At 38.2% G+C, this 25,779-nt stretch overlaps 1 protein-coding gene across 4 annotated transcripts in view; it reads right to left on the bottom strand.

Moving 5' to 3' along the window:
- Positions 1 to 960: 960 nt before the first annotated feature.
- Positions 961 to 25,779, bottom strand: part of SULF1 (sulfatase 1) — a 124,478-nt gene continuing 99,659 nt past the window's right edge. For 3 of the 4 annotated variants that reach the window (XM_069854226.1, XM_069854227.1, XM_069854228.1), the window contains 9 exons: positions 17,413 to 17,629; positions 14,338 to 14,584; positions 12,560 to 12,656; positions 12,392 to 12,486; positions 11,908 to 11,973; positions 11,310 to 11,482; positions 9,888 to 10,030; positions 9,663 to 9,786; positions 961 to 3,362 (listed from right to left, as the gene is read on the bottom strand). In XM_069854226.1, coding sequence (XP_069710327.1) covers positions 2,539 to 3,362; positions 9,663 to 9,786; positions 9,888 to 10,030; positions 11,310 to 11,482; positions 11,908 to 11,973; positions 12,392 to 12,486; positions 12,560 to 12,656; positions 14,338 to 14,584; positions 17,413 to 17,629 — 1,986 coding nt within the window. In that variant the 3' untranslated portion in view covers positions 961 to 2,538. Of the gene's footprint in view, positions 3,363 to 8,745; positions 8,780 to 9,662; positions 9,787 to 9,887; positions 10,031 to 11,309; positions 11,483 to 11,907; positions 11,974 to 12,391; positions 12,487 to 12,559; positions 12,657 to 14,337; positions 14,585 to 17,412; positions 17,630 to 25,779 lie in introns of all 4 variants that reach the window. The other variant, XM_069854229.1, reaches the window with a different exon arrangement.

The following is a 25,779-nucleotide window of genomic DNA, read 5'->3' as shown; positions in this document are numbered from 1 at the left end:
GTGAAGGGAGATGCTCTCTCTTCCATTTCCTGAGTAAGTACTTTAAGCTGTCACATAAGAAGAAATGACAGGTGGGATGAATGGGTGGACCACACTATTGAATCTCTCTCTCTACCCAAGCAGTAAGAGAGGAGAAAGCATCTGGCTTGGTTCTTTCAAAAAAGTGCACTCTAAAAGAATGGATGGCACGTGGTTGGTGCTGGGTAATTCCCTGCACAAAGATGTGAGACGGTTGGATGGACTTTGCTTCAACTTCCCTTTGTCCTTAAAGTCCTCCCAAACTTGCTGTCTCAGCCTGCTCTGCACCCAGTTTTGAAACACATCTTGTGTTTGCCAGTTCATTTTCTGTGTATAGACATCTCTGAGGGGTCTATCTAGCATTGCAATGACTGCATTTTGAACACATAGGTTGATCCCTTTTCCTGATTCCCACAAACATCACCTGTAAGTTCATATCTGGTAGAAGGACAAAGATTGTGTAGAAGGAGAGAACAGTCCAAGAAGCTAAATTTCCTTTTGTGAAGACTTCTGTGAGGAGGCACTGCTCCTGACTAGAGATCTGTGGTCCACTCTTGTTAAGCTCTGTGCATCCCATCTGCTGCACTTTGCTGCCATAGGGAGAGCTTTGCAGGGAGGAGGGAAAGCAGCAAGCAGGGGATGGCACCATATAACATCATAATACTTCTGGGAACCTCTGGTTGTGCTGCTTGATGCATTGAGTGCAAGGAAGAAAGAATCGGATGAATGGGGAATTAAAAGAAAAATCACAGCATGTCTTAAATAAAAAATATATATTATTCACAATCTCCAGGAATAATTTATAACTATCAGAATGTGGTGTATTATTTAGTTACCCATTGCTTTAAATGTGGATGGATTCTTAAAAACTGAATCTATTAACATATTTTTAAAATAAATCTCAGGAGGAAAACTGGATCATCTGGACTTCTCTGAAGCAGGTAAAGTAAAACACTTTTTATTTCAAGAAATATTGCTTCTAGACTTTCCTGAAGCCAGAATTGTTCTATAAAAGTATCACAGAAATATTATACAAGTTTTAAAAACACAGTCTGTATCCTAGTAACTTAAACCTATGTACAAATAGCATCACTCATGACCATAAATACGTTTTTCTATCAATCAGACCATGACACATACATCAGACAGAGAGCTAGTAATTTTAACATATGTACAAAGTCCATCAAAAAGACTTCTTAAAATTATTAAAAACCTACTAAAAGAACCTCCTTTTAAAAAAGTTTCAGCTTAGAATACAATGTGATGAATGTAAGTTTAACCTGCAGTGCTTGCAATAGCCAAAAAATAATCACTACACTAAATAACATGTAACAGATAGCAAACACACCTGTGAATTGGACACTATGGAATTACATCTGTTTGAGGTAATTCCCTTCTGTTGTTGTTGTGCTAATTATTTAGAAATGTATAAAAAAGCAAGGGAAGATATTAAGTTTTGAGTAATACAGATTTCAAAGTCATTTTTGTATTATACTTAATAAAATTTAATGTTTGGTAAATTCAAGAAAAAATTTAGAATACAACAACAAAAATTATCTAAACTACTATCTTTTATGTCATGTGCCTTTTGTATCTAAGATAACGTAAATCTAACATGATTTTATCATTCCCTTTAATGCCTGTTCAAAACAGAAAGAGTTTAAGTCTCAAAATGATAATCATGCTTTCAAGATATTGTTCAGGATAATAAAAATCAGATGTGACAACAGAAGCACGTATGGATTGATGGAAACCTTTCTACCAATATGAGGGAAAAAAAAGTCAAAAAACCTCATGGATTTTTAATACTGACAATATTAACATATAGGGAAAGAATCCAATTTAAACAAATCCTCCTACAGTTAACAATCATTTGCCATACCTTTCTGAGAGTAAATTTAATTAAATCAAAGTAACAAAAACATACAATATTTTTGATAACATAATATTCCAAGTGTCTGTTTCCACAATCATGCTGATTACCTGTTTCCTGTCATTCTGTTTATTGTTTCACAATTGCATGAGACAATGAGCAAACTAAGAACACATAAGGTGTTAGATTCATAAATGGTATGGCATGCAGATTTTAAAAGTGCATTTTACTCAAAAGTGTGACATCAGGAATTTCCAGTGGTTAAAATAATTTATGAAGAAGACTTCATACAGACAGACTGGGTGGACTGAAACATTCATTCATGGTGGGATCATTTGGAAACAGAGAAAGTATCTTAAACATCCTCGTCAAAGAAATAATTTTAACTTTTGGAGAATCTGCTTCTGTATTTGAAAGTTAACATTGTTTCTTCTCATCCAAAACTGGAAATCTTGCTTCCCTGTGAGGAGAACTGCTGTGGAAATACGTGTGAATGAATAAAATAAACACACGCAGACAAATACTGAACAGGGGTCAGTTTAGCTGCAAACGTATCTACAATAAACATGGAATGTCAGTTGTCACGATTACCTTTGTTAGTTTGCTACTAAGAAAAGAAGAACTGATTTAATGGTTTATAACTTGATCTAATCCAAGGAGAGTGGAGCTGAGGCACTGCCCTCTACATTTAGAATTTGTGAAGTTTCCCCTACAAGACTCTTTTCTGTCTTTTTCAAGAAAGTTCCTGTTTTCTGGGCACCAATAGATGAATCCCTAATGGATATGTTTAATGCCTGATGAACAAGGGGTTCATCAGACCTCACAGGAAGATATAGTTGATCTTCAAATATATCTTCCACAGCATAACTGTCCTGACGAGTGTCTTTTTGAGGAATACTGATGGGTTGTAGCATGAAACTATGCCGTGACTCCAACTCTACCAAACCATTTCCGCTGAAATCCATATCAAAACGGTCCGACTCTTTATCCTCCATCCATTTTTCAGCTTGATGATCATTTCTCCAGTGTGCGTCATTCGAACTACTTTTTTCAGGAATATCATTGTTTAATTCAAGTTTCTTCTCCTGACTTAAATTCACTGTGCTCAAAGCAAGGGCTGCAAAGTCCGTTGGCACAATAAACTGCAACTCTTCTGCAGGGAGGCCACTTGATTCTTCAGCAGAAGTCATTTCCAACAAGGTAAATGGTGTGGATGATTTGTCCCCATCCCCATTGCTTTGAGCAGTGTTGCCCTTGTCTGTTTTATTTTGCTGGTAGTAACTGTTCAGCAGTGCAAACATTCTATCTACATCCTTCAAGTAATTAGTCCAGTCAGCCAGACTAAGTCTATAGTTGTATCTGTATTCATATACACTTTCATTCACACTGTACAAGTCTTCCAGTCCTTGCCAGTTGACGTCACCAGTGAAACTGAGCAGGTTAGCCTTCCCATCCATCCCATAGCTGTCCTCTGTTGAAAGAAACAATAAAGCCTAACGGTGAACATCAGCTTAAAAGTGCAAGCAAAGCTTCCACATGTGTTCTACTCCAAGTTGCTTGCAAGCACCACTATTCGTAACATGTGCAGCTCAAAATGTAAAACACTCCACATCTTCTGCCATTTTATCAATGATTCTGGGCTCAGGTGTGTTCACAGCTCCTGCTGAACACACAGCAAGAAACTGTCTTCTGCTTCATCCTTGGCCTAAATTAAAAAGAGCAAAATCTAATCTAATGGGGCTTTGTGATGGCAGTCAGAGATAAATATTTCCTCTGACACTTCGAGGCAGGGAAGGTGTTTCAATACACAAATAATCCATTCATCTTTCCTGAACACTCCTCCAAAATATGGACTAAATGAACAATGGTTAAGTATAAAAGACTAACTCTGCCTGAACTCCAACAAGGCCCACAGAAATCTAGTGTCTGGGTAGCTCAAGACATATAGTCCACAAACCAACCAGCCACATATTATTTAATAAATAGTAGTCAAAGTAGTATTTTATTTACTTTTTAAACATTCATTTTAAGTTGCATGGAACGACTAGGAGAAATAAAAGCTGGAAAAACTCACCGTGAATTAATTTATAGGTCTGTAAAATACTGCTAAGATATATACAGATACAGAACCTCCTGAAGGTTTTCTTTTTTTTTTTTAATTGAAAAAAAGCTTTCAAAGAAAGTGTCTAACAGCTGTATCAAATAAAAAATTTGAAAAGGGCATACATATGAGCCTATAAGCAATGAAGCTGCATTTTGTAATGTTCACAGCCAGAAAAAGCAAAGACATGAATCACAGAATTGTTTGTGTTGGAAAGGACCTTAAAGATCATCTAGTTCCAATTCCCTCAGGACTCTGGGATGCATCTCATCAGGTCCCCTGTTCAGGCTCCTCAGAAAGTAATGAACCTGATGTTCCCCTACACTGAGGGGGTCTTTAACCCCCTGGTCCCCATTTTGTTGTCCATTGACCCAGGAGGGGTGAGGAGAGTGCTCACCAGTGAAGACTGAGGCAAAAAAGTTGTTGAGTACATCAGCCTTCTCCTCATCTCTTGTTACAAAGTCATCGTGAAGGAAACCCATTTCCAAAAGATTTTCAAAAGTCACTACTGTGAATATAGTGATCCAGATTATCAAATGTAGTGTGAAATTTTATCTTGACAAGGAACACTGAATACCACTATTTCATTTAATTCACTGCACAGGCTATGTTCAGTCCAATGATTTTATCAACAAAGTGCACTATGAGGAAAAACTTAACCAGGTAATGCAACAGCTGGTCAGAGATAGTCACAAATTTGCCTTTAAAAATGATGTTATAGGCAATATTCAGTAGTTTAGTTCACTGAGATGATTGATTCATTTTCTGAAAATTGTACAGGCAGGTAGGATAGAAGTTATTACTTTGGAAGTTCAAGGGGCTGTAGTGCAATAGCATGAACTGAGTACCAATATTTATCTATACGGAGCCCTTCATCCCTACAGTGGGTTCTTGGTATCTAGGTTAATTTGTCAGTGTTTTAACTTGCCCCTTCTCAATGTTCAAATAAACAGAAGATGTAGTTGCTATCTATCACAGCCTTTGCTGTGCATATACTTTGCTTCTTTACTAGCTTGAGATTTCACAGTGGAAAGAATTTTTCCAAAATATAGTCTGTCGTACGACAAGTCAGAGAATTATCACCATGGTCAGAAAAAAAACTTGAGATTTTCTTACGATGAGGGGCCTTATTCTGCTCCCACTGAAGGAAGACTGCTCCCCTTACTTGGAAACATGTGACTCTTTGATCTTAGCTGACATTTCTTCACTCAATACAACAGTTGCAAATATTTTACAACATACAATTTGAATATCTTATTTTTTTTAAGCAAGTTCTAGAAATATTTTTTTTTTTTTGCAAACAGTTGTCAAACTCCCTGTTACAGGAAGCAACACAAGCTTTTTCTGTTTGATTGGACAGCTATGACAGTGTCTTCCTTCTTTCTCTTCCTGAAGTAAATAAGAGAAATGCAATCATGGCATGACCACAATAGCCATCTTCATAAGTCCAATTACGGATAATTTGTTTCCTGAAACAAACAATAATTAAATACTGCAGGGGTTTCAAGAAAGAAGCCTTATTATTCCAGTGCTTAGAGGCATAAAGGGCCCTAGAAAACATTATAGGAAGGGATGAATTTTCTGAGGAATTTTTAGTCACCAAACTTGGTAACTTATTAATGACACTGCAAATGTGACTATATTTAAATTTTGCTCTGTTACTATTTGTGTTGATAGTTTCATACATGTTTTTTCTTTGTCAAATCAGAACCTGTATAGGAAAACAAATTGCTGTAGGAAGAGTCAGTGGCCAGAGGGGTTTGGTATGTGATAGCAGAAATTGAAACAAGAGTATTGCTGTTTGGCCAGTAACAGATCTGGGGATGGACCAGGGAGGTGTGGGGCAAAGTGGAGGCCAGAAAGGTGCCCTTGGGCCCAGAGGCACCTCTCCTGCCTGTCCCAGGCAGTAGGACAAAGGGGTGAGCTGGGCAAGCCAGGGTGGCAGGGTGGGCAGAGGGAAGAGCTGGTGTCTGGTGAGGAGAAGCAGGATCTCTCATCAGCCTCAGCAGCAGGGCAACAAGGCTGTGCTGCACAGAATTAAGATCAGTAAGGAGTTTGCTGTGTTCCTGCAAAATAGCTCAAAATAATGTTAGAGCTACACAGTTCTTTGTGCTGGGTCTATAGTTTCCCCTTTAAATGTGTCTCTGTTGCTGCAGTCTCAGAGGCATTTCACAGCTGGGAAGGCACTGGGAATTGTTCCATAATCTTTACGTCAAGCAGAAAAAAAACTTATATAAACACATGGGACAGAGGTTACATATACATATATGTTAAACAAATAGTAAAGTGAAGTTTAAGTTTCTAGATCTGGTTGTATGTTGGTTGACTGAGTGACTTCACAGCTTAATTCCAAAAGTTAGCTATAGGCATGAAAGTTTCCCACTGAAATTGAAGCATACAGGGAGAAGGAGAGAGGAAACAAAAGTTTTTGCTCTGTAAGAAATCTCATTATACACAGGTGTGAAACAGAAAAGTGCAGATGAGTTGTATCTGAGTAACAGCATGGCAGTGAATTCTTCAGTCAATATTTTGGAATCTCTCAGCTAAAGAAAAATTGTTCCTAACTGTTTCAAAAAACAAGCATCAGCTAAGCTTCACTTCCCAGTTGCCATACTCCAGTGCCCCATGATACCATTTGTGCATGCATTTTCTCAAAGCTAATAAGGGATCTGGATATACCACCATTGAGACTATTGAGAAGTGGGTATAATCATCTCCTTTGTGGCTTTGAAAAACCTCACACAAGCAGAGTTGCTCTGTCCGTCAAAGGACAGATGAGACAAGTTCTTCCGCATTGAAGCTCTTTTCCTATGTTTTCTCTGTATTGTACTTGTAACACCTATAGTGCCATAGTAACTCAGGGTATTTTGAATCAGAAACAGAACTGAATGGTGAACTACATGGTCTGAAGGAAGCATGAAGGGTAGTTCAGATGACTTAGCAGCTTAGGGATTCTTCCTTCTTATTCTACCAGTTTCTCTGCATGCATCAAGTAAAGAATCCTCTAAGAGATCATTTTAATGATTTCTGATTTTTGTTCATTTAAAACTTTTTTGTGTTTCAGAAAAGAAAAACATTTTTCACCAAGATGGGACTTGAACCAAAATATTGAACCCAGGCATCTGTGTATACTGAGAAACTGAGTGTCTGGAATGTAATGGCACAGAGCCATATCGCTTGTGTTCTACTATACCTGCTATGTATCCCAGTAACATAATGTCTATTGATTTGGTATCAGAAGTTAAAATGTTTTCATTATGAAACAGTGTAGCAAGATGTAACTTAAAGATTAATTCTATGTGCACTACTATTTCATGCAATCCTACAGTGAAAAAATGCCATTATTGTTAGGTCTCTAGTTAAATGAGGAATGCTTATTAGGGTGCCTTTCTAATGAAAGACTTAAAAGCATAATTACAGCGATTACTTTCTATCATTATAGTGACCAGTTCCCACTGGGCTGTAATGAGCAATGTGATATAACCAAAGGAAAGCTTATCATTTTCCTAGATCCCAAAACTACTCAAGTGAGAAAATGCAAAATTGGCTGCAAGGAAAAATTAGCTGGTTGAATTCAGAGATCTATAAAACATTGAAATACACTATCTTAATTGTTCCCTGGCTGCTGGGAGCTAATGACAAAGTGATTTTCAGAAAACTGTGAAGAAAAACTTTGTGGAGACTTGCAAACTTCTTGGACCCAGCTTACATCTCATAAAAATAATGTGTATTGGGAGCTACTCTAACAAACTGCATGGAGATGAAAATATATAAAACTGATACAGAGCGAGAAGATACCTAGACTTAAATATGACACTCAACAGACTTTTAATCTGTTTTTTTCTCATGGGTACAAGTATTGCTTGCTGAGCAGCAAACGCAGTACTGTTATGACCTCAGTTTTTTCAGTCTGTTCAGGCTTTTGCTTTATATTTGAATGGTTTCCCCACCAGGAGGAACTGGGCTCTACATGATAAACATGTGGATGTGATAAATACACTTGCAAACAGCAATCTTCCACGTATATGTCAGGTTCAAGCATTAGGTGTTAAAATACCTCACTTGTTACGCTTCCTCAGTTCACATATTACAACTTCATTAAAAAAAATTGGTTGCATGCATGTGTGATCTGGTCTGAAACATATGTCTTCCTACTCAAAGGAAAAGAGCCTCATCTTTCTGCCATACTTATATTGAAGTGCCTCCTGCTGGCTTCTGAGCACATAGTACTCGAATTGATCATTGCTTTTGCTTAAAGCAGCATCTGCCAACATTTCCTAAAACCAGTGAGAAGATTTTACTTTATTTGCATAGGTTTGATTAGTCTCTTTGCATATATATACACCTCAGAAAACTTTTTAAGCATACTTGTTTTTATGTTTAAAAACCAGCTGTATAGACTTTCTAAATAGAAAGAGAAAAAAACCCCAACGCATCCATAATCAACCCAATAGCAGGAAAACAACCCAAAAGAGGTGACTTTTTATGTCATTTTCTCTATGTAAACATCTAAGAAAAATACAAGCATGAAATATGAGCTGTATGAAGTCTTTCTATGGTAATGAGCTACGTTAAATGCATAATGGTAGATCTGAAAAACACTGGCCAAGTTCAGATAAAGTAATTAGAAAATGCATGCATCAAAACCTATGCTGTGTGCAACATGGCAGGATACGGACGTTAGTTGAAATGGACTGGAGTCATGCAATTATTTGGAAAGAAGCTGCTGAGGAAAATAAAAAAGTGTGGATACCTGTTTGGATCATAGCTTCCTCCATCTTTATTTCCTGATATAGGAAAAGACAAGAGTAACTTTTGTTAGTGTTTAGAACTTGTAAAACCATTCACAATGTAGTTTTCCATGCACAGCATCTAATTCCTAAAAAGAAATGTACTGTGTTAACTAAAGACAGAGCTGCAGTCCAACAGAGATTTCCTGGAAATTTCATACAAATTAATTGAAAACCCACAGTTTTTCAAGAATAACCCTCTGAAATGATTAGATATTGTAACAAAGAGAAAGATCTGTAGGTAAAGAGAGAGAGAAAAAAATAAAACGATACAAAATATGCAGAAGGGAATATTCCTGTAAAAGAAAACACAATATTCAATCAACCAAGTTTAAATGCAATGAATTTCAGACTTATGAAGTATAAATACCAGCTACTTTTGTACTCTGAGACCCTTCTAAAGAAATATTGCTCTCCTCAAAAATGGAGGGGACTACTCCTGATTAGAAGTTTTCAATGTTAAGTCTCAGCTGTGGGGTAGCATCTGAGGTTGTTCATATAGATAGAGAGCAACAGGAATAAACACAGGTTTTAATACTTCACCTGCTACTGGGAAGCAAACACTAACCAAATAAACCCTGCAACAGAGAAAAAAGTTATGACTATGAAGATCTGCACGTGCTTGTTACTGATTAGCTCAAATAACATGATGCAGCATTTCTGACAAATGTTGTTTGCCATCAGTATCTGTCTAAAATAACCTAGGTGAACTTGCAAAGAAGCTTTCTCATCATGTGGTTGTGCAGGATGGTGCATGTGGAACATTCCAAACTATTCAGAAAAACACTCAGGAGAATGAGGCTTCATGGATACAATCTGTACTTAAACAGATAGGGAAAAAAAGAATAAAATGGAAATAAACATTCTCTATTTCTTGTACCTGTTTCAAGTCCCTTTGGCCTTGGATTGCACTGCTTGTAACCTTGACAACTTCGCATTTCCATTAACTGTATGTGTAATTGATTCAAAATGCCTCTTTCCACTGTGTGCACTGTATTTGTCAGCTGAGAAAAAGAGGAATGGAGGGGAAAAATAGTTGTTAATAAGAATAAAAAACTTAGAGGTGTATAGTGAACAACATTTCGTAACAGGGAAAGGGGTTTACCTGATAGGGATCAGTGTTCATATCAAAATATTCCAAGAATCCAGTTGCAAACTCACAAAAGAGAAAATTGTGCGTGTCGTTAACTGTTCGCAAACACCAGTAAGTGTTGTTATTAGAGCTTGTGCAAGCACAGAAAGAGCCCACTGTAATTGAAAAGAACCCCATGTTATTAGTTTTCAGTGAACATTAATATGCTTGTTTCTTCTGCTGGTGAAACTTCTCATGTACTTAAATTCTAGAACAATTAAAATAATCTTCTATTTAAATAACATTAAATTCTCATCTAAAACAGAATAAATATTGCTAATGCAATTTTCTCAACTTTTCTATTAACAAAACCAGAAGACGGTGCAGTCAGTCAGGCCTCTGTAGGACAACCCCAAGGAGTGTAACTCGACTACATGTTTTCATTTTTCAGCTTGGAGAAACCTAGGGCCAGCTTCCACTTCAGACTGAAGACATCTGGTTCCAGGTGTCACAGTGGTGGGAGCAGCCATAGAGGTGACCTGAGTATCTCATTTAAAGTATTGTTCTACCAGCAGAAAAGGCTGTAAGAAAGGTATCTCTTAAAGTTTTAAACAAACTGCTAAGAAAGTTTTGCTGTAGAAGAATGTCTCTTTAAATCCAATAATAAAATATTAATATTGCCTTAGAGTTTTATTTAATTTAGATTTGTTATTAGTATTGCAAATTGCTGTAACATTGTCACTGTGCTGAACAAAATTCCTAAAATCAGTAACAGCACTGGACCTTTTTATCTGTGTAAGCTGAATCAACACATTAGCTCTTCTCTCAGTTATGGGCTGCATCAAAGTGAATTTTTTTATAATATGCCACAACTGTTCCTGGAGCACTGCGAGGATGCACAGAAATATATTATATATATTGCATTGTTCTTATACACCAGGTGAATGTCCCACCCTTGTGATTTTTAAATTATTTTAGAAAATAAAAAATGGGAACAATGGGAAGAATTCATAAGGGATAATACCTGTATTTTCCTCACAATAAGGTAAGTTATTTATGGCACACTTGAAATCAAACTGATAAAATCACAGTAGGCTTGAAATTTGTGACAACTTTAAAGGTCAAGTCCCCAAAAAGTATTTGAGACAATGGGAAGAATAAGGTTACTATTGATAACTGGAAAACCAATTAAAATTCCTTTGAAATATTTGGTCATCTCGATCTCTAAAAGGTAACACAAGCATCAGTGGCTGGTTATTAAAGTCTGTGCTTTAGGCGCCAACTCTCCTTTCTGTTTCTGCGGTGTTCAGCATTGAGCCTCTTGTGATGATTTGGTATCAACAAGCGATGCAACAATTACAAGCACACACAGTGTAAGTGATTGCATGAGGTGGGAACTCTGTTATGCAACAGAGGATAACCTCATTCACATCTGCATGTGGAGGTAAGACTTACAGTTCCAGAACGGTGCTGTTTGCCAGTGGTTGTTGTCATGGGTAAAACATGTTAGTCCAGGAAGGCTACACTCATCTCCTTTCTTCTGGCGCTTTTTCCCCTTCCTTTCCTTCTTCCTTCTCCGGTTTTCTTTGAAGAGCTGCAGTTTGCTATCCACTTCTTGTGCTGCTTCTCTGTTCAGACAGAAAGTTGGACATGGCTGACAGAGAATAGTCTTTATTTGGTTAACAACAGCATAAGCAGTTTTTAACATCTTTCTGGCTTTTTCAAAGATGAGGGGATGAGAATATGGCCTTCTTCTAGCTGGCTTCCACCCCAGATGTTATAACTAGGCATTCTCTCCAGTAAGCATGCGAAATGATGCACTGCTGCATTTAGTTTAACTGCTTCTTTGTAATGATCGTGAAGTCAATCATCTTCTGAAATTATTGATTTCTTCCATTTCTATCAATGTTTTTAAAACATTATTCATAAACATTCACCTTTCTTTCCCTCCTGTCCTTCCTTCCCCACAAACAAATCCCCAACCACCCCAAACTATATTTTTCCAGTCACCAAAAAGCCAGCCTAAAGAATGAGAGGATAACAACAATCTTACTTGAAGGGATGAAGGTGGCTCTTGAGTTTCTCTTGGGCCTTTACACCTTTCTCTTTGTTGTAATAGCTACAGGAAAAATAATTAAGAATTATCAAGTCATGAAACCATTTCCAACACCAAACCAAACCAAAACCAACAACTTTGACATTTTCTTAAAGAACTACAAAGAATGTCATGATTTTCTCTTCATTTAAAAAAGTCTATCTGCGTGAGTGATCCTATGCTAGATTATAGCAAAACTATAGTTGAGTTCAAACATGATAGTAGAATACAAACACATTTAATCTTGAAATGTTAATAGCTCTCTCCTTTTGATTCAGAGTATCTCCTACTCTCAAAAAGGATCTAACTAAAATGAGTACCTACAGTGATTATAAATATCAATAAAGCTTATGTTCTTTCTTTTTCATCTCAAAAAACTTGAAAAATATTTTTAGCCTGAACAGTTGGTGTAGCTTTCAGTATTCAATGCCATCTCTCTTACCTCTGTTTACTACAATCACATTCATCTGGTTTTCTTCTTTTTAGGTGTCCCCTAACTTCCCTCAAATTCTTAATTTTGTCTTGAAGAGCTTCAATCTGCAGGGAATATTTCTGAGTCAGAATTATTCTTTGAAAAGGTAGCAGTGCCAGGTTTTAAAATACCTCCTACCTCCTTATCAATGTAAGCTTTGTGGTCCTTCCAGGCTCTGGCGGATTGGTACAGCTCCCTCTCACAGTGAATAGTGTCATTCGGAAGAATAAAACACCTGTAGACATAAATTTAACAAATAGGAAGGAGGTCAGTGTTTTCCCAATTGCCTTGCTATTTCTTTTCTTTCTTCCAACATTCCTAATCAATTTTTTGTTATACTCTGTCAATAAATAAATAAATAAGGAAACTCAACAAGATCTTCTCATGTTGACTTATTAATAATTGCTTCAATCTGTTTTCTCTGCAAAATAAAATAAAAGATATCCTCATCCATGAAAGATGCTCTGTGCCTCCCAAGCGAAATTGCAGTGGCAGTGCCATCTTGGAGACTCCTTATCCAAGCAGAAATTAAATTGAAATTGAAATAAACATCTGTTCAGAATTTAAAGTCTCTCATTAACCAAATGTGCCATTTCTTATTTAACCACAGGCTGCTGAGAAATATATTTCTCTTGCCACATGAATGTGCTCATTGTCCAAGTATGCAAAATAGTCAATACCAGAACATAGTAAATGGGCTGATGATCAATATAATCAATGAAGATTAACAAGGATCGAAGTTGGAGCAAAGAGTTCAAACAAATTGTAGAAAAACCCGAACCCACAAACCAGAACGCAGGTGCAATTACATAAATAGTTATTTCAGTGTTTGAAAAAAACAGGTCTACCAAGAGAAAAAAAAAACACATGGAATGCCAAGGATGTGGAATGAGATAAAAAATCCAGTAAGCTACAAGCTAGGTTTTCACAGTCTCCCTGCTGACAAAAAGAAATTCCTTAATTATGGAAATATTCCAATTTCATAGACATAATCTTTCTTGGGTCCTGCTTCATCAGAGTGCTTCTTTTAATTTTTGAGAAGAATAACAAAAAAGACTTAGATGCTTATCTCTCCCCATATTACCCCATTATATTATTATGGTTTTTTTTTTCACTCAAAGAATTCTGAAAGCAATACTGTATGCATTAAAAGTCAAAATACTTTCTGGAGAAATAATAACTCTTCCAGAAAGCTATTAAAAAAAACAAAACAACAAGCAAGGAGAGAAATGCTGTTTATATTTTAAACATAATGAAATGGATAAAATAGAAGATTTTTGTTGCTTGTACTTGCCTGGTTTTTCAGATCAATCATAGTAACTTTTTAAAACTAAAAAAATATTATGAGATTTTTACCTTTTCATTCAGATTTAGGGTAGGGCTAAAACCAGAAATCTAAGCATCTTCCAGGGTGGAAAAATTATTGCAGGTCTTTTCAGGGATAAAAAGGTCTAATATATCTTAGTTAGCAGCTGCAAATAACTAAGCATTAAGAAAGATGATGTAACTGATCTAATCTGCCCTCATTTAGAGTGGGATTTCAGTTGTCTCAAATTTAGGCCTCTATACTAAGCTGGTAGCCTAGACTTTATAAAGAACAGCAGGACTGTCAGCTTCACAGGATGAATAATCTCTCATGAGATGCACGTTTTTATACAGAGGATGAATCTCCCCCTGGAGATTCCTAGTCTAAATAAAACTTAAACTAGATGCCTCCCCTTAAAATACACATACTAAAGTTAAATGATTCTACCTACTAACAAATACAATTCGGGTTTATCTAAAATCTACAACAATATTTTTAAGTTTTTAAATACTGTATCTATAAAATCATGAAATAGTGGAGAGAAAATGCAATTAGAAAATGAAGAAGATTTCATTTTAAGGAAAAAAACCCACAGAAAAAGCAATCGTACTTGTGTGTCACTCTGACAGAGTTGGGTTGACCTATAGCATCAGTGCCATCAGCAATCATTACATCACTGGCAGCTTCATCGATTTCCTCTGGTTCTTCCTCATTTTCAGTATTGTGGCGCTTGGTGATACTTTTGCTCTTTAACACCTGCAGTTCTTCCTCTTCCAGATTTATGTCATATATTTCGCCTTCAAATTCCACAGACAAGGACCGAGTTTGGCGAGTGTGAACAAATCGGGGTTTGTATTCTGAAGCAGAAGAAAGAAATATTCCCATCTACATGACTGATATCATGCACACAAAACATATTCCAAAAAGCAAGAATGCTATTCCATGAAATCATCTTTTTTTCCCTCTTGTGGCTTTACAGAAACTATTTAATGATTTTTTTTTGATATATCAGGGCCCACACTTTCATGAGTAGCATGAATTTCAATTGCTTCAATGGTTTTTCATTCCATGCTGGTCTGACCTCATGCCACAGAAAGCATCTGTATCTCCAAATAAAAAGAGCGTCTCAGAAATCATATCTCTAGCAAGATACACCCAAAGAATCAGATACTACAGGGTTAGAAACTACTTTAGAAAATAAAGCCATTTAGTAATGTGTAAAAAGGTCAACACCTGTAAATTGTCATGTAATGTAAGATTCACTTATGTTTTAAAATAAAAATGACTTTTTAAAAGGATAACTACTTTCCTTTTTAAATGTAGGCATTAAAAGGTCAAGAATCCATCATGTATGACTGTACATGTATCTATACATACATATATCTATATATACACACACACACACATCTATGTATCTATGTGTACAACTCATGTACCACAAAAAGCTTGCTGCATTGTAGAACTACAGTGAGATTTATTCCCATTGAAAGCTCTGAGCCTGGTAGGGTTACAGCTCTTTTAATTACTGTCTTGTAGTTTTGCAAGCAGTGCATATGGGTCAGATTAACTGAGGCAACTAACTCTTTTTTAATGTTATGTACAAGAATACCTGTGTTTGGACTCAGTCTGGAACAACTTACACTTTTTACTTCTTTTGCTAAATGCACTTGTCCCAAATCAGGCTGATAAAACTCACAGTCAATATCACACCAAAGCTTATTCTCTCTAGCAAAACCACACACAAAGACCCCTAGATATATATATTTCAGTTTGTGAAAATCAGTTGTAGGCATTTCCATTTGTTACATCCATGCTGAATATCATCTAATGGTTAAAAATAATTCATGCAGCAAAACAAAAGCGGAGCTGTAAGAAAATACTGCCTTTGGCAGGTAGTGTAGCTTCTACCGCAGTTTTTATGTTAGTGTCTTTGAGAGACTCACACTGAACCTTCCTCATCAGAATCTTTTAGAAGTGCAGACAGTAAAGCCTCATTCAACATTTCATTCAAATCCTTCAAAACTGTTTCAATGGTTGCCTGCTGTCAGATGAAAAAAGGCTTTCTGGTCAAGTCAATGAAGACTTCCTTCTTCCTGAAGAGAAAAACTCTAGTTTCAAAGCATCTTTCTGATTTATAACCAAATTGCTCTTTAATAAAATAATGCAGAAAGATTCATAGGGTCAGGTGGGATATTTTCTTGCATTATAACAGTTTGTGATGATACCACTTATTATTCAAGTCACTAAAAGAGCCTGGAATATTTAAGCATCTTATCCAAATGTCACCGAAAAACTGAGGCCTTTCCCTTAACAATGTTGTTTTTTTAACAATGTCTCATCATCATGAATCTTTCTCTGCTCTACTTGGATGAGTGCTGAAGTGGATTTGGAGCAGGAGGAGCAGGAGGACAAAAGGAATAAGAATGTTGTAAAGGAGAAAAGCATTACAAAGGGACTTCCGATGCCCCCTTCAGATGATTTCCATACTTCCACTCCTTCTCTCCCCAAGTCACTTCCCTCCCAAGTTGTAACCCTCATTCAGCCCTTGCTGGTAAGCTAGTGACATCTTCTCTTTCCAAGGTACATGACAGGTATCTCTCCTTGAAAATATCACTTAGGGAAACATTCCTCAGTTTGAGAATCACCCTGGCAGTCTGACATGTGGACTTTTCAGCAGAGGTCTGTCTGTACACACAATGAAGTTGCTTAGATCATACTAAACAAATGGAAAAAAATATATCAAGGCAGCATTTAGTCTGAACAATGAGACAACTGAAGACAGACAATATTGCGGTTGACTATACAAAGAATACCAGAGATACTTGTTCACATGCAGAGCTGGGGAGACTTTGAATCAGGAAATATTTTGGATTATACTGACATTGGTTTTTTTATTTCATAGACATCTGTGCAGCATCTTCTAACTTTACCTTTCTCATATGGTTTCACTATCTTACTGTTTTAAAGACACATCTTTATTTCATTCCTCAGTCTAGTATTCTAGATGGAAAGCAGGAGGATACAGCCTGGTCTTGAACACAGTCAGAAATCCAGGTCCACTGTTATTGCTACAGCTACAGAACTTTGCTGTCATTGCTGGGGAGACAGCTGAAAATACTTCTAGCACCTAAAATAAAGGCTTCTTTCATAGAAACCATTAGCAGAAACAAATTCAGGTATGACTGTCCTAAGCTCCGCTGGTACATCCCCTTCAGCCCACGCTCCGCTAGAGGACACGGCAATCTCACTCGTGTCCCTGCGGGGATCCTGGCTCTGGAAAGTTAGAGCCGAGCACGAGCTCAGTCCGACGGCAGTCAACACACAAACGATGTCTTTAGGATATCACCAAACGGGATTCAGTGTTAACGATACAAGAAAACACTTTTTCTGTCCATCTTAGCAAATAAGGGCACCGGCTGATGAGCAGGTTGTCGAGCCCGAGCAGCGCGATAGGTGGCACCAGAGCATCATCACCACCGCCACCAGCCTAGGGACTGCTCCTCGCCCTGCTCCAAACAATATTCTTATTATCATTGTTATTACGAAAGCTGTTATGTAGAACTTGACTGCCAATTACGGACGTGCTCATTATACACGGAGCTGAAAGCAGGAGGATGCTGGTAAGCCAACACTCCGCTAGCCATTTCCCCCCTGCTCATAGCCCAACAGATCAGGTAACGCTTACTTTGTGCACTAGGGTTTCTCAAGAACTGTCTTTGATTTTTTCTTTGGGTCCTGCTGTTTCGGTAATCAGTGTCTCCACAATTGCAGTCTTTGTCTTTACCGCTGTATCCCCGGGAGTGTACGCTGCGGGTCCTTTTTCTGATGGCAAGTATGTCGCTAGATACCTTACATTTGTGAATTCGAAGTTTGCCAGAAGCATCCTCTGTGCACTGCCACTTCTGTGAGAGAGAGAAATGAAGATGATTTTCAGTCTCCCAAACTCCTGCTACTTTCAGGTGGATTGTAAAACAAGACAGGAAAATTTCTTTAAAAATTGAGCAAATTATTATTATTTAAAATTATTCCTTATATAACAAACTGAGAAAGGAAACATTACAGGGGCTAAATTCACTCACAGTTTTCTGAACATCTCTCTTACACTAGGCAACATAAGCTTGAATGAAATCACTGCAAATCTGCATAAAAAAATACAACCCAGCCAAAAAAACCATATATAAATCAAGAGTATCTAGACTAAACAAATCCCTGAAAGGAGCAAGTAAAAAGTCTAATTTACTGAGCCACAGAGTGTAGCTGTCAGGGCTGTTTTCACAAACTCTTTTTTTTTCTTTGAAAAAGCAAACTTTTTTCTTTGTTCTGTGACTTGGGATTTCTGACATAATTCAGGGGAAAATAAAAAATACCCAGAGATGAAGAACTGGTTTAGTTGTAGGGTTCCTGGGAAAGAGAAGGGCAAACTGTGCATGTGATTTATAGAAAAATACATAAACCGCTAACAACATATAATTTATTTCCTTACCAAGGGCCAGAGTTAGTACCTGCACCCTAGGACATGGCTTTGCAAACCATGCCTCTCAGACCTGCAAACATTGCTGGCTCTTTATGTTTTATGTGAGAAGGGAGAAGCCTGAAAGTTTGATATCCCTGGTCACCCTGCCTACACCCAGCAGTTGCAAACAGGGGAAGAACTGTAAAGACAGTAAACAAATAAATCAGCTTGGATAAACTCCATTGCATACTTAAGTCCTGAGATTTGTATTAGACTTGGGAGAAAAAGATGCAGTCTAGAAGAAGCACCTGTAAAAGGCATTGTACATTTGCTGAATATCAAGGCAATTGTGGAAGAATGAGTGGAAACAGTTTTTTCCAGCTTGTCTGCACAATATCTGTCTGACTTGATTATCAACATCACCGAACCAGATGGAAGATTTCAGAGGGATTTTTCCAGAGGATCCCATTGTCTTCACATTTCAATTAAAAAGCAACTGGACTTCAGTCTTCTTTTCCACAACAAACTGTCTTAAAAAAGTGCAATGTAATTTCGTTAAAAACATGAATAGGTGCTGATAGACTAGAGCTTCTTTGCCCATGCCCAAAGCTTGCCATATATAGCTGCTGGGTTATGGCTGGCACTCATTACACTCAACACAAGCTAAGATGCAAAGATTTCCTGTTAACTGTAGTGTGAATAACAACGAGAACTAGTAATAACTATGTTTATTTATGACTCAAATACAACTATAAATTACTATTACTCAGTGAGTTTGTCCACTTGTGCATCGTAACCTACAACAGCCAGACTTTACATACAAGAACAATTTAATTTGGGTGGATAGTTTAGTGAACAAAACTCAATAATGCTACTGATAACTGCAATATTTTACTTGCAGTTTCAGGTAAGGTTCCCTATAACGTGTCCCTTTTCTGTTCCCATGACTAAACAGTGTATCTTTCTCTAGCCTCATTAGTAATAGCAAGACATAATCATAGAATAGTTTGGCTTGGAAGGGACCTTAAAGATCATCCAGTTCCAACACCCCTGCCATGGGCAGGGACATCCCACTCAATCAGGCTGCCCAGGGACCCATCCAACCTGCCCTTGAACACCTCCAGGGACTGGGCACCTACAACCTCCCTGGACAACCTGTTCCAGTGCCTCACCACTCTCATGGTGAAGAAATTCTTCCTTATATCTAGCCTAAATCTGCCTCTCTCCAGTTTATACCCTTTTCCCCTAGTCCTATCACTACAAGCCTGATAACCTGCGGAGTGAGTTGATGTGACTCTGAACTGCAGCAGTGGAGAGTACTCTCTGGCCTAACATGTGGACTGAGCTACAAGATGGGTCCCATGCTCAGAGAACTTGCCTGTGGATTGGCATGACTTTGATCCCAGAACAGTAAACTGTGAATAAAAGGCCTTAGACTTGCATGCATCTGATGGCTGCCCAAGAAATTCCACAAATGCCCAGACTTTCAGTGTAAAATTACACCTACGATAAGTGGCAAGGTAACTTTCTACAAGCAGAGGTGTCTGAGAGCTATAACACTTTGCAGGATTTTCTTCTGCAACAGCATTTGCACCTACCTATCATGGCAAGAGAAGACTGTTACAGGATAAGAACTGACTGTACCACTGTATTTCTTGTGTTTATTAGGTATGTTACATTTATAAACATATGGCACTAGTCCTTAATGAGTCTCAAAAGCACCATTTTCAAGTAAAATAAGTCTTTGTCTAACACTAAGTACAGCAAGAGGTTCCAGGAGTGACTTCAATGGCCATTTAGATCACTTTTAACAGTATTATGACTAACATCGAAACAAGACTCTAATATCTAGCATGAACCAATAATAGTTCTCTATTTAAAACAGGGATTAAATGTGATTCAGTTCCTTTTCTTTTTTTTTTCTTTTTTTTTTCTTTTTTTTTTCTAATTTTTGCTTTAAAAAGTGTCATTATAAAGATGCTTCAGATTTCTAAGGCGGAATTTTTAGACTAAATTTCCTGAATCCCTGCCCATGCCAGCATAACTGGCCTCTGAGTGTGCATTATGCAGTAAGTCATAATGGTCCTTCTGCTCATCTTCAGATCTATAAAATGCATTAATGCACACAGAAGAAGATTCTGACTGATGTGCTGCCCCTTCCCCTCCCATTTTTTACCCTCCTTCCTGCTGCGAATACCAAACTATTCTTTGAAATTCAGGACGATTAGGTTTGGTTTCTGGGTCCCCATTTCTTCATCAATAAAAAAAATATTGGCACATGCACAAACTAAATATGTATTCATTAAATTTTAATTTGGATATGTTTTCTTATTTTCCCCATATTTATCTTCCTTCTCACGGTCATGTTTGACAAGACACCTAAGCGGATCTAAAAATCCACTGTTGCCATAGGAATATGGGATAGTCCCTGCTTCTGCCTGTGTGCTGACTTAGGGACCCTTGCACAGGTTTATTCTCTCCCTAAGCAGCAGTAAAGAGGACTAATTTGGAATTTAAAAATGAACAAACACCAACACCCCTCCAAACCCCAAAAAAACAATTAATGGAGAGGAAAGGCAAGACCCTGCCATTTGGCTGCAACAAGCTGCTATATTGTTTCTGTCATGTGAAACTTAACCTCTGTCAGCCTTTTTCCCTGTCATTAACTCATATTTTCTTTCTTTCATCTCATTTCATCACCTACCCTCCATCAATTATTTCCCTCTCACCTCCCCATTTCCAGTTTTCCTTCCGCCTCAGAGGAGAAGCAAACATGGAAGAAAATCCCTAATACACCCACACCAACAGAGTCCTGAAACCCCCAGTTGAAAGTGGGTGGGACTCCCACTTTGCAAGGGGCCTTGCTGCACGTGCACTTAGGACCCAACCTGGCTCTGCATGTGCTGGCTGTCAGCTCTTCCCTTAGTCTTCCCTGCCCCTGGTTGGAAATTGTAGAGGCAGCTTAGGAGGGGTAAAGGTGTAAAAAGACTGAGCACTCTATGAAAAGTAACTAAGGTCTTTGGACTTGTCTAATTTGGAGAAAAGAAGGCTGAGGCATAACCTCATTGCTCTTTACAGCTTCCTGAGAAGAAATGGAGATGGAGATGCTGAGCTCTTCTCCCTGGCATCCAGTGATAGGACATGGCAGAATGGTTCAAAGCTGTGTCAGGGGAGGCTTAGACTGGATATTAGGAAACATTTCTTTACCTAGAGGGTAGTCAAACATTAGAACAGGCTTCCCTAGAGAGTTGTTCAACGTCTCATGCCTGTCAGTGTTTATGAGGTGTTTGGACAACGACCTTAATGACATGCTTTAACTTTTCGTCAGCCCTGAACTGGTCAGGCAGTTGGACTAGATGATCATTGCAGTTCCCTTGCAACTGAAACAGTCTCTCCTCTCCTCTCCTCTCCTCTCCTCTCCTCTCCTCTCCTCTCCTCTCCTCTCCTCTCCTCTCCTCTCCTCTCCTCTCCTCTCCTCTCCTCTCCTCTCCTCTCCTCTCCTCTCCTCTCCTCTCCTCTCCTCTCCTCTCCTCTCCTCTCCTCTCCTCTCCTCTCCTCTCCTCTCCTCTCCTCTCCTCTCCTCTCCTCTCCTCTCCTCTCCTCTCCTCTCCTCTCCTCTCCTCTCCTCTCCTCTCCTCTCCCCTCCCCTCCCCTCCCCTCCCCTCCCCTCCCCTCCCCTCCCCTCCCCTCCCCTCCCCTCCCCTCCCCTCCCCTCCCCTCCCCTCCCCTCCCCTCCCCTCCCCTCTCCCTCTCCCTCTCCCTCTCCCTCTCCTATCCTTCTCAGTGCTCAGGCTGCTTTAAACTCTGTCAGATGTGAAGTTTAAACATGTGCCTGCTCCTCACTGGGGAGGCAAGCACCAGACTGCCATGGGAATGCAGCAAGATCTTCTCCACAAATGATGTCCTTGGCACGATGCATGCTTTTCTGGGGGTAGAAATTTGCCCTTATAAAGTCATTTCAGAGGCAAAGGGGAGCAAATAGGGTACTTAAAGATGTACCTGACGGCTGCTGGCACAACTCTGGTTGTGACTTAGAGCTACATAAGCAAGACAACAGCAAATGACTTGGTAGGTACCTTGGGTCTCAGTTCCCTGGTATTAATCTGCCTTAAAATTAAGTAAGTGCAATTCATTACTGAATTAAGACATAAAAATATATATTCAGCATGAAACATTGTGATGTGTTGCACTGTAAATATTCACCTAAGCAGGCTTTCAAATCAACTTGTTTAGTTAATAGATTGTGACAGCTTTGAGAGAGTTCCTGCCCCCTTATGTAAGAGGGAACTTAATTAGACAGTTCATGAAAGGTGTGTTAAGGGTAGTGAAGTTAAGGGTTTCTATGAAGTGTAATTACCCAGTATTTGCAGTAGACACTTCAGGGTTAAACATTGTGTCAGATTTTATCACAAAGCTATGAAACCCTGAAAAACATGCAACCGGAAATATAGCACAGGGACAATATTTTTACAGGTGCTTTTTCATTTTGGTAATGTATGACTGACTCTGAGTATTACTGCTCAGCCTAGGGATTGAAAAGGAAGACTTCATGAATTTAAACATGTCCTTAAGATCTCATTTCCCCTTTTTCCTGTTTTGAAAGGTATGATCTAAATTTGAAAATAGTTTAGATGAAAACACAATCATGGGCTGTGTAAGTGTGTGCCACTTTTCTTTATTAGCAGAGCTGGGTGAGTGTCAGGGGACCTAATATGATAATAACAGTAAGGAAGTCGGGTTTAAGGCTGTGCTACTGCACTGAGTCCTGTTTTCACTTTCTCTGTGCTATTCAAAGAGGCTGTGTGACACAGCATATTGAAAAGCTGTAATTAGCTGGCTGTAGTAAATACTACACAGCAGCAGTAGTTAATTTCTGCTGAACTGGACCTGAATACTGAGAATTTTTTTATGGGCTAACACCATGTCCTCTATGCATTCCTGCAGAGCAATGATGAACCCTGGTCCTGCTGAGGCTCCTAAATGCTCCTGGAAATAGTAATCTGCGTTGTTGCATCTCAGCAGTATTTGAATATTGCACACAAGTGCAGCTGTTTAAAAGGGATGGTGTGGCAGGTTCGCTCAGGGGATTTGGAATTGCTGCATTTTTGTGGAAGAAAATCTTCTTCAGTTCAGAACTGGTTTGATGCTGCCCATAAGGACAGGTCTCAATTTTTACACCACTCCCTAATAACTGGTCCACCTTCTACTGAAACTTACACAGCTCCAGAGTCTACCAATGTGAATATATTCAAAGACGGTTCCTCAAACTTGCAATGGTTAGTAGTTCAACAGATAGGGTAGCAATTCGTCCTGTGAGAACTGATGTAATATGGGTGGAAATGTATGACACCTTAGAAATACATTCAGTGAAATATACAGGGACAGAACTGAAGGGAAAAAAGAATGAGAAAATAAACATTGTATAACAGAAACAACTATATGAAAATTTCCAATTTTGAGCTACTTCTCAATGTTTAAGAAATGGAAGAAGGAGAAAATAGTCTAGGAAATTTACAGACTATACAATTCTGCATTATTGACATCTAGACAAGATTGATTTTAAGTGTCACAGTTACAGCAGTTCTCCAGTTTATAAGAAACACATGGACTGCATTGTCAGCTCTAAAAGTGTAGGCACTTAGGCTATTACACCACCATGGCATTCTCTACCAAATCTATTAGCTTGCCTGTAGTTGCATCGACACATCAACAAACCTTTTTTATTATCCAATAAACATCCGCTCTTAGGTGCAAAAAAATAGGGGACATTGAAAAGGATAAATGCAGACTTTCAGTTAAAAATAATAATTGATAATAATCAGTTACCATTGGGTCATACATATTTAACTTGCAGAGGGCTTAATTTATGCTACTTTTCACTGGATACTTTAGAACTGGAACTCTGCAAAAATAAAGCCTGGACAGAATACTACAGAAACTACTACAAATGATTCCTGCCTAATTTATGTTTTTTATCTATACATTTTTTTGATACATAAAACTGGTACCATTCTACTAAAAAGTCTTTCTGCTGGGGAACACTGATAACATTGTGGTAAAAATGCTGGACTGAGTCATGCATTGAAAGAGATGAAACCAGTGAAACCAGTGATCTTTCCATACTGAAATATCTCTGGATTTTATCCAGAATAGAGCTAGTGCATCAGATTAAGATTTGCTTAGATTTGAAGAATTGTCAAATCTGGAAAAAGTTGTCCTCTGTTTAACAGGAAACTTAAATATTTAGGCTGAAATGTGAAATATTTAGGCTGAAATGTGAAATACTTAGGCTGAAATATGAAATACCATCCTTTGAAGGATTATTTTTAGAGATAAAAGAATTTATCCTCATATTTGGCTTTCACTCATAAGAGCGTGATATTTTAACAAGGAATAACATAATTTCTAGCAATTGCTGTCAATTCTTGAACAACTATGTTGCAGGCATGTTTCTGTCAACCGTGCGGGATGACTGCAGCAAATAAACAGAGCAATAGCTGCTAGAAGTTTTCACAAAAGCACTGAAGTATGTACTTAGTTTTAACACATGACTAGTCCCAAACACATGTGCTTCCAGTTAAACCTGTGTACAGATGCTCTGCTGAATTATGATTAAGAGGTGGTATCGAGGGGCAGGTGGCAAAGGAAAGCCAGCTTCAAATGGATGCTCTGGTAAAACAGGTTGACCACCAGTGCCTTTCAACTCCCACAGGCATCAGGAAGTTGTTCTGAAAATGAGAGGATCCATGAGTGATGTTTATATACTGTATCACAATTTAACTTGTGTTTTAGTGTGTACTTGGAGTCTGGCTGTCAGTTGCTGGCCAGCCATCTGACACTTCTAGCCAGCTATTACCGGCTTGCGTGTTTTTATTCATACTCTGCAGATAGTCATAAAACTGTGATACTTATTTTATGAGAACATAGATACTTGAGCCAAACCAGAATACACCCAATAAGCCCCACTCTAATTTCCTTTACAATATTATCTGTAACCTGATTGATGGCAAGTGTTCTTTTAGCACTGCAAATAGACATGCTTTCAACTGAATGCTGATATGATAATGTGATAAATATGAATATGAACAATAAAAATAAATTCTTATGCTAGATTTTTAAGTGGCAAAAGATACATGAGAAATAACAGGTATATAAAGAATATATAAAATGCTTTTTGGATCAGTGCCAGAAGACTCTTGCACATTTACCTCAGAGCTGATGCTTGGATTCAGCAACATGTGTCCAGTGACTACCTGTAAAGCCTTAAATCATGACTACCTGTAAAGCCTTAAATCACTGTAAAATGCATTGAGAACTAATCTAAATAAAATTCCACTGTACAGTCTTCAGACATATTCTCTAAATGGAACATTATTTCTTGAGGATGGTTTTAGAATATACTTCCTCAGAAGGAAACACAATATTTTGCCTTTCTAATGCTGGAGTTGGTGAAAAAGAGCCCCAGGAAGTTTAGCAGCTATGGAATTATACCTGTGTTGCTGGGTTTGAGTTCATGGGCATGCATGTCATGCAAACACCGGTTGCATGACACATTTTTCCATTCTGCCCACTGTCAGTGCTCATGGGAGCTGGCAGCAG

This window comes from Phaenicophaeus curvirostris, chromosome 3 (assembly GCF_032191515.1).
Source record: "Phaenicophaeus curvirostris isolate KB17595 chromosome 3, BPBGC_Pcur_1.0, whole genome shotgun sequence".
In the NCBI taxonomy this organism is placed as follows: Eukaryota; Metazoa; Chordata; class Aves; order Cuculiformes; family Cuculidae; genus Phaenicophaeus; species Phaenicophaeus curvirostris.
Note: the sequence above shows the minus strand (reverse complement) of the source record. Positions and strands in the feature narration are given on the sequence as shown.